The sequence below is a fragment of the Montipora foliosa genome, chromosome 1, assembly GCF_036669935.1.
Source record: "Montipora foliosa isolate CH-2021 chromosome 1, ASM3666993v2, whole genome shotgun sequence".
NCBI lineage: Eukaryota > Metazoa > Cnidaria > Anthozoa > Scleractinia > Acroporidae > Montipora > Montipora foliosa.
In genome coordinates this window covers 73,008,416-73,018,415 of record NC_090869.1, presented here as the reverse complement: position 1 = coordinate 73,018,415, position 10,000 = coordinate 73,008,416, and the positions used below count along the sequence as shown (strand labels likewise).

Below are 10,000 nucleotides of genomic sequence, written 5' to 3'. Positions count from 1 at the left end.
CGTCCTGATTTGTTACCAGTCTTACGCGCCTAAATATATCGGAAATGGGCTAATCGTATACACTTCCACTTCTCCGAAAACACTCCACCGGGACGTTGACCGGGACGAACTGTTCCATTTGAATTCTCCCCGGAATTACCGAAAATTCTTTTCAAATGGTAAGCGCTCGAGGACTACCTCTGGAGGTTGTCCACAATTTCCGAAATGATTTTCCGGAAAATTGCCCTTCCATTTGACCTCAAACCGAAATTTCCGGATTTTTTGGCTAAATGGTAAGCACCCAATTATGTCTTTAAAATGTAGTTCATGCCGACTCTTTAAATTGCTGTATATTATTATATGAATCCATAAGATCTTCTCGTATAGTTACTTACGTACATGTGAGTGTCCTGGAAAGGTGCGAGAACCTTTACCAGATGATTTCTTGGGTAGAGAAAGACGTAATTACTGATGCAAAAAAAAAGTCGTTTGGCTTGTGACAGTGCTGTTGAACGCTTTGAAAATATCGTGGAAGGCCCGTCTCTCTGGCATGCAAAGCAATCCTTTCGGTAGGTTGAAAATTTTACTCGCGTTCCATTTGGGTGCATTACACTGTACTGATCTCAACCTCGAGCTCCACTGGAAGAAGAGGTCAGATCAGATTATAGAAAATCAAATCAATGAAATGAGACGTACAACTCACATCCAATGGAACTTGTCTTACATTTTAGGTACTTAGAAAAAAAAAAAAACTTCAGTTGTTGATTTTGTTATGCAAATACTCAGCAAATACGTAGCTTAACGTTTATGATGAAATAAATAAAAAAATGTATGATTTAATGTAAAGCTTGACCATCCTCTAGAACCTATTACTTGTAGCACTTAAAAGTCAGTTATAAAAATGACACCATTCACTTGAGTAATTGAGTACTTCTTTCTGAAAGTACATTTACATACTACTTCATAAGGAGTTTTTTTCCGTAATTGCCCAGCCCACAGTATTAATTACAGTGGCGTTTGGTTTTGGTAGTGTTTATCTGCTGGATAGTGATTTACCTGACCCCAGCTGTTCTAAAGGTGGATAACGCCATCCACTGGAAAGTGCAGTTGCTTCCGCTATTACTTATCCACTGGATAGTGATTGATCCGGCTGATAGCGCTATCCATCATTTGAACAACTGGGGCCTGGTGGGTAGCGCTATCCACGTTTTGAACAACCGAGGCCAGGTCTTCATCCACCCTCTCTTCTCTGCCTCCTTTGTCGTTGAGGAGAAAGGAGGCAGAGAAGAGAGACCCTGGGAACGAGGTTGGTCTTGATCATCTCTCAGTTTTCTATAACTGTAATCCACCTCGCCTCTCTATATTTACCCGCATACAACTTAATACTGACAAATGTTTGATAGACTTTGTAACAAATTCTGTGATCAGTTAGCATCCCATTTAATGGGAGGGACAAAGTTTTTGACTGCTTAACCCATTGACACCTCAAACGCCCTAGGATGACCTCAATTGACTACTAGAATCTCCCTGGCATTAGACAGAGTAAAATCTGTCAATCAGTAGGGCTAACGCTCACATGCTTCATATGGAGTACAAAAACTAGCACTTCACATTACACTCTAATCAGTTAAGTCTGTTCAAATAAAAGTGCTACATGGCCAACGTCTGCAAAAACGTAATCCTTCCTTGTAAAATCTGTCAAGTCTCACTCCCAAAGGGGTCAGTGGGTTAAAGGGGATCAGTGATACCCCTTGTTACTCTACAGAAAACAGAGCTAAGTGCTGCCATCAATGAATTACCTGGCTCATTTAGTTGTATTATCTAGACACAGACTTTATGCTTTTACAGTGTGTTTGGGAGCAACTTTACAGCAGACTATATTTCCGATAAAATATAACTATTTTGTGAAACAAAAGTGGAAGGAAGTATTGCAGACTGTGCAGTATGTATAGTCACTTGAGGACATATTCCACACATCCCCTCAATTTAAACTTTGTCAGTTGATGGTTAAGTTTGTCAGTAAATTATACTGTCTATTTTGAAGTCAGACCTCATGTTGGTATGTACAGTTGTCAACAGTTTCTAATGTTATTTATTTTTTATGCCAACAAAAGAAATCTTAAGGTTCAAGGCTTGTAGACAAGTATGCGTTCCTGGTTGGAGTGTTAAAATCAACAGTCTTAGGCCTTTTTGCATTGCTAGTCAGAGAGTTAAAGAGAATAGTACCATTTCAAAACTTGTATGGTGCTGGCCACCCTACAGAAAGCCTTTGGCAGTGAGAAAAGTATACAAGTATACAAGTATTGATACTTGAGCCCGCGATATGGTCAAGTGATACTGGTCTTAATGGCATAGATGAAGGGGTGGACGTACGGCCGCACGATGACGTCACGGCTAAAAGCAAAATTTCTCGCATGGATGGGTTACCATATTTTCTTAACCATAGTGCTCCGCGCGGGCGCCTTCGGTGCGCGGAGCTCCGCTATTAAGAATCTCCATTTAGAGGAGATGAATTGAATGGAAGTTAATTTTAAGATTTTTCTGATAGCATTATTAATTTTTAATTAAGAAAAAGTGTTTCAAAGAGCGGCAAAAGTCAAAATTGCATTATGCCTGCCTTCCCCAGATTACCTCCAAATTCTATGGTTCCTCGAGACAACTGGTGACGATCATGACGAATAAAGCACTAAATGACAAAAGCACAAATCACCGAATGTAGAGACACCAAGTATAATGAGATAACCACCCAATATGATAAGATAATCACTGAATCACCCGATATAGTAAAAGAAAGCATCATAAAGTTGAGTTAACATCTCTCATCCTCTTGGCAATATTTTTCTGTTGAGGAATGTGAACATTTACAAACAATGTTTTCTAAACTGAAATATTAGGCGAACTTTGTCAACTCAACCATAGCCCGGATTATTACCTCCAAGGCCTCTGGCTTGCAGGTTACTGATAGTTCCAACCAACAAAGCGAAAACCCTACAAAAATATTCTTGCCTTTTAAAGATCGGAAGTCAGCGGATGTTGTACGATGTCAACTTGCAGAACTCAACCTCGTTCCCAGAGCTTTGCCCTGACTTGAGGGTGGCACGTCCCACCTCAAGTGAGGGAAAAGCCCTGGGAACGAGGTTGTACAGAACTTGAAGACTTAGGAAACCGGATCGGTCAAGAAATTCAACCAGTCTTCACAACTTGAAGTAGGAATATAAATGTGATCTGTGTGATGTTGGTTATGTCCGCTATACGCGCCGACACCCCCATCAATGTGTTGAAGAGCATAAAAGATCACCCATTGGTAAACGTCAATCTGACTCTATTTGTACTAAATTTTTCACATAGAACTATAAGCTACTGATTCTGTTACATTCATAAATACTTTACCCCATATTTTCAAGTTATATTCACATAACCTTATTCACAAAATATCGCAATTGTCACTGTCATTTTGAACTTGACAAGAGCCCTTTTCAGGGTTAGTTTTTCTCATTTGCATTTCAATGTAATCTACCATGTGTGTGAGGCAATTTCGGGCTATTTTGTAGCTTTAACCCGAAATTGCCTCGCACCTACGTTAGATTACATTGTAATGCAAATGAGAAAAACTAGCCGCTATTCTGTCGTGAGGACGTCGAAACTTGTTCGTTATTAATTTCGCCAGTTTTTTATTCTCAAATGATTTAGCTCTACTTTAATATTACATAATTGATCTCCACGTTAGGGATAATTAAGCAATACTATTAAAATGTGAACTCCAAAGGCAATGATTTTTGTGTGTAGGTAGACGAGGAAGTGTTTTTGGCTGAACGCGCCTACACATTGCCTTTTATCTTTTCCAAACCGAAAACTAAATGGCTGGAAATCAAGGAAATACGTGCTGCTTCCCACTGCACTTTGACCAACAGTGGTCACCTCAACAACTCATAAGAAGAGGAGGAAAGAAAGACCCCGTGGAACAATTTCTGAAAACTGCCCAGAGTAACCAATACGATAATGTCATGTCCAATCCCAGGGAAAAACCCCCAAAAAGATACGACTTCCTTGTCGATGAGCATGGATTTATTCTTCCTGAAATTTCAAGTGGTAAGAGCGATATAATGCTTTCCGAATCAGTCAGATATCAGCGAATCATCATAATTAGCAATTAGTCACCGAAGTGGAGGTGACTAATTGTTTTAGTATATAGGCATAAGTTGATCAAAAAGCGGACCAAAAAACTATACTTAATTTTTGTAAAATGTGGACGGAAATTTCAAATCTCGTGCGCCGACTACTCGGAGGTGCACGTAAATAGTACTTGGATCATCACCTCCGAGTTAGGCAATCAGGGTATTTAGGAAGTAAACCTTTTCGCGCGGCTGGTATGTCGGGCTGATAATGTCCGCGGCTGAGAGATTGTCCGAAAAATAACAACCTCTCATCCAAGGACATTACCAGCCAACATACCAGAAAACCAGAAAGGGTTTTGTTTATTTAATAACCCTCATATTAATTTTCATATCGCTCATAAAACCGCTCATAATCAAAAAGCCAGTGTTTATATGATGGCGATGCTTCGTGCTTTTTTGCTTCCTTAAAAAGACGTTTTAACCATGAAAGACAGAATGTGCAAAGTCCGGATGACAGCGTCTTCAAGTGCGGTTGGATTTTTTTTCTCGTTTGAACGACTGGCTTCTTATTTTAAAGTTAGTAAACACAGTATATTAAATTCTCTACTCTATAAAATGACTCACTTTAAGTTCGCATAGGATCAAATCTCTAAAGTCTGCTGATAATTTTTTTTATCTTCAAAGACGTTGACAGCATATAATAATTTTGTGACCAGCTTTTTAATGTCGCTATCACTAGACCTTTTTCTTTTATGTAAAATGAAAACTCTCCTGCTGCCCTTTTTCCGCTGGCTTTGTTTCTTTTCGACGGAAATGATCGCTACAGCATTTCGCAGGGCAAATATCCACGCAAACTGGGGCTATACTGTGAGTTTGCACCTCTTGACGTTAATTAGGCAATAAAATCGCCCGAAAATTAATGGTGTAGGAATTATTCGCCGAAGGCGAGGTGAATATCGATGAACGAAAACCGAGACGAAGTCGAGGTTTTTATTCACCGATATTCACCGAGCCTGAGGTGAATAATTGTTTTAGTATAATTGCATTGGTGATGATTTGAAAAATATGCAGTTTCTTTAAAACAATTAATTTCTTCGTCTGTCACCTCGACAAAACGGCTTGCGGCCATTTTGAAAAAACCGCTTAGGTGATTATCGCGTTATAATCACCTCAACGGCAACCAATCAGCACAGAGAATTTTCAATAATCACCATTGTAATCATTAAAATAGTGTATACCACACAGGTGAATAGTGCTCTCCGCGCGTGCTGATTGGCATACTCTGAGGTGATTATCCAAGTAGTATTTACCTCCGAGTAGCCAGTGTGGCCCAGTGGTTAGGGCGCTTGCCTTGAGATCCGGAGATCCCGGGTTCAAGACTCGCTCTGACCACTCGCTGAAATTGTTCCCGGTAGTCCCTGGTTCAACTTCCCAGCTGCACTTGTAAATAGCCAACTGGTTTGCCTCCGGCCAGTTGGGATTCTTAATAGTTGTTGTTGTTGTGTTCTGTTGTTTCGTTGATTGTTTCATTAGCCCTGAAAAGCCCCTATGGGGAGCCGTCAATTATGTATGTATGTATGTATGTATGTAAATTTCAGACCACATTTAACAAAAATAAAGAAGTTTTTTGGTTCGGTTTTTATTAACTTTTGTGGTACATACTAAAACAATTATTCACCTCAGTCGTGTAGTCTCAGTAGTATATTTTGTCGGTCAAATCCAGTCTCAGGTTGAAATCTGTTGTTTACCTATAATCCTGGCCAAAACTGTTGGGACAATGTTGACAACGGCAACAGTTCTCACTCACAGTTCTCACTCTTAAAAACACATTTTGTGGTTGTGCTTTTGATGTAGCTACCAGAATATATGGCGGGTTGTGTTATATACACTTTCGCTGATCTTTAATTGGCGTTCGTTTCTGAACAAAAATTACGCTTAATGCGTTTTTCAACAGTTCTCGGGGATTGTAAAATAATATGCTAACTCGGCAACTAATTTGATCTCTTGCTGTTTCTAGGGTAAGAAATGTTGAAAAATACATACCCGATGATCGTTTAAAGCCAAAAGGCGCTTGTATGAATACAAAAGAAAGATTTATTATGTTTTTTGTACAGTCTTTTTTTAAAAGCAATTTCTATACCTAAATGTCTTCCTTTAGATAGCCGAGAAATGTGGCCGAGAACTGTTGACCACTCACTGTAACCCACCGTTTTCACAATCCTTCCTCTTACCACCTATACACCGGTGTTATATGTATTGTTTTAATATCTGAGACAATTCTCTAATGAGATTCAATAAACCTAGCAGGCCTTGACACCAATTATCAATAAATTCTTTTCTCAGACAATCCTGGTCAAAACTTTGGGACAATTGCCGCTTTTCCCCATTCCCCCATTACAATGTCGATTTTTCACAGTCTCCGAAATAAAGATCCGTTCATCGATAGCTCGCATGTTTCAACATTGTCTGGGGGAAAGGGGGCGCGAAAAAGTCAGCGAAAGGAGAACACGCGCTGCTCATATAACGATGGAAGCATGTATAGTAAGTGTCCCAAAGTCTTTTGACCCTGATTGAAGTTGGAATATTCCCTCTATACTACCTACAATCATAGAAAAAACCGCTGGGAAGGTTAGCGCTTTTGGCGTCTTCTCTCCAAAATTTCAAATCACGCCTACGTAAAAGAGGTTATTCCGAGAATCTTGTTGTTCAAAGGACCCTCTCGGAAGTGCAATTCAAAACAGGAAACTGGCACTCCTTAAAAAGCCACAGGAGAGCAAACGAATCTTGCCTTTCATTACACAATACCACCCAGCAGTGACAAATACCCATGAAAGACTGGCTTTTAACAGAGCGACAACCATTGCTCAAAGAAATCTACAAAAACCCGCCCCTCATATGTTGCAAAAGAGGGCGGTCAATTAAAGTTGCACTCGTAACTGAAAGGCGAAAATACGAGATAGGGATTAGTGTAGGCCTCAGTCACTCACTCCCTTACACTTGAATTTCCGGTCGTTTTCGGTCGTTTCCGTCGTTGCCGACGGCGAAAGTTTAGTTTATTTTAAATTTTCGGCCGTCAGTAATCCCGGATCTGGAGGCTCCAAAGTGACGATTTCCCGCATCCCGATTCGTAAAAACGCTGAATATCGCTTCCCGTCCATAAATGCAATCCCGAATCCCAGTCCCTGTCCCTCGGGATGATTCTTCGATACTTTGCCGCCATGTTGTATGTTAAACTCGTCCCAGTCTTCCCTGTACTGCAACCAAAATGGTGGCCTCACACCAACGTTCGTGATGATGGCCCTCAATTCCTAGGGCTGTACAACAAAAACACCCGCAAAAAAGTACTAATAACAGCAGGATTTAAAGGTTTTTCCTCAAAATTCTAGTTGAATTTCCTTCTGCCATTTGTCTTGACTTCCAGTGCAATCTTCAGTTGAGACAGCATAATTAGCGATGGGTTGAACCAAATTCCTGTATTTGAAATGCGTCTTATAACTGAGTATGTTAATGAAATTTTCAGTTTGTGACATAAATGCCATCAACTTTGAAAGTTAAAGGTGCATCTTACAACCGAGTTCGCATTGTATCCAAAAAAACTACGGTATAGGTAAAAACGGATTCAACCTGAGAACGGAATTTACCGGCAATATCTACACCTCCACTTCAGTGAATTATTGTTAATTATGGCGAGACGTAGGCAAACATGTGTAATACCGGTACACATCGTACTTGATATGGTACCTAACGTTTGAAATAAATGTGTTATGTGGTAGGTCAATCAAATATTCTGTATCCAAAGAACACAATTCAGAACAACACTATAAATGTTCGAAATTCCCCCAGATTTTCGGACGTTCCGAATTCTTTGTTTCAAATGCCTGACATCCTCGTGAATTATATATGACTTTTATTGACGTTTCCATGTCGATCACATACGTAGTTGCCTGCTTTCTTTCCTTTCTAGCAATTAACCTTGTATAATTGCACTTTACAACAGGATTCAGCACTTTTACCAACGAGGACTTCCTCCCTGAGTGCTTTAGAGTCCAGAGAGACAGACTGTGGAAACTCTCAAAAACAGTGATCATAGATAAAGAAGGTAATGCCGAACAGGTGTTTTATCCAGGAGAGATGCAACTGGTACCAAATAATCGGCTTGAGCATCACCAGTGTATAAAGCCGCGGCAAAGAGTGAGGCCTGAGAAATTTAGGCAGGTAAAATAGTTTGATTACAAAAATGAGCGATGTTACACGACATTTAATTTCAAAGTTATCTGCACTTCATTTTCAAGTGATAAATGTAATGGTCGTTTCAAGTTCAAGTTTAAATTAAGTCGTTGTTTATAAGGTCATCTAACGAATTAGTGTGGGTGCAATTAAAATTAAAGTTCTAAACAAATACTTTCTCGCGGATTGAGTCTGATTGTGTGTTCAACTTTGGCGTCTTCACACTTCACTGACATTTCTTTAAAATGGAGAACTGTTTCAAAAGCTCGAGGTGTAATTCCGTGGCAACCTTTCACTTGTGCACCAACGGCGGCGGCTCTGTGTTCTTCAATTTGCTGATGGAGATAACGAGCAGTATAGCCGATATAATCTGTATCACACAGAAAACATTTAAATTGATATACAACGCATTGTCGGCGAACGACGGGTGGTTTCCTCTCCTGAATTTTAAGTTGCTCGCCAATTTTTGGACTCGTGAATACTGTTTGTCTTGGGTTGCCAATGTTCTCGGTTTTTAAGAACGAAGTCCGCAGATCTCTGATCTTTGAAAGGTAGCATGACTCGAAGAATGTTTCCCTGTTCTTATGAGCTTGATCATTCTCCAAAAGGACTGAGTTCAAAAACGAGGTAACGGTGGCATCAAGATTCATCAAGATTTAGCCAAGCTTAAAAGCGGAGGCCCCCGGTTATTTATTCTTTCAATAAGTTAACCTGGATTGAGCCTGCGATCCAACCAAATAGATGTCCCAGAACTTCCTCAGCGGTCAACTTCAAAAAACAGCTGACCTCGATGAGCTCTAAACTTGAGCCCGCGATATGGTCACATGATACTGGTCAGCGGATATTTTGTATTGACAGGTGTCATTTAACCATAAGATGGTTGTCCAATAGAGTCCTAAAGTGTGACGTCATAAAATTTAATTTTGTGAAATTAAGGGATTTTTCTGGACATCATGAAAGAACGACATCCAAAAGGCGTACTCGCCAAAAATTAGCATTTCAAGGCAAAAGGGTTTTAGCCCAGTAATGCCCTGATGACTATGACCACGAACAAATCCTTCTTTGGGGAGTCAGGGTGGTTTCGTGGTCATCAAGCATGCCTCCCATCTCTGTGACCTGGGTTTAATTCTGGCTCGGGTCGTATGTGGGCTGAGTTTTAGTCGATCTCAATCTGACTCAGGAGGGTTTTTCTCTAGGTACTCTGGTTTTCCTCCCTCCTCAAAATCTACTCCGAGCACTATTCCATCTGGCTGTGGTGCTGTGCTCCGAGGTCATACATGGGTCGTGTTCAGGGGCCGAGCGCCTAGTCGGCAGCACAGCTCCTTCGGTCCGACCTTGTTGAGCTGCACCCTTAGTAACTCAGTCTCCGACTGCGAGAAAAGGCGATTAGCAGGTCAGGTATTAAATTTGACTCAATTCATAACATTAGGGAACCGAGTCAAAATTAGAAGGATTTGTATGGAGTCGTCAGAGCAAAACGGGACTAGTATATCCGAGACAATTTACAAAGATGTACGCTGTAGACTAGCTGGAGTATGGTCGCCATGTTGGACACAAGTATTGTCCATCATCATCATCGCTTTGTGTTTCACTGTCTTGCAAATTCTTATTTTTGTGCAAACTGCAGTGTCAACCGTAGTTGGTCATGCAACTTCCTGCCTAAAAGTGCTTTTCACATT

General features: G+C 40.4%; 1 protein-coding gene across 1 annotated transcript in view; it reads left to right on the top strand.

Moving 5' to 3' along the window:
• Positions 1-10,000, top strand: part of LOC137981046 (uncharacterized) — a 36,588-nt gene that overhangs the window by 13,023 nt on the left and 13,565 nt on the right. Inside the window, exons 2-3 of the mRNA XM_068828416.1 lie at positions 3,766-4,068; positions 8,092-8,309. Coding sequence (XP_068684517.1) covers positions 3,837-4,068; positions 8,092-8,309 — 450 coding nt within the window. The 5' untranslated portion in view covers positions 3,766-3,836. The remainder of the gene's footprint in view (positions 1-3,765; positions 4,069-8,091; positions 8,310-10,000) is intronic.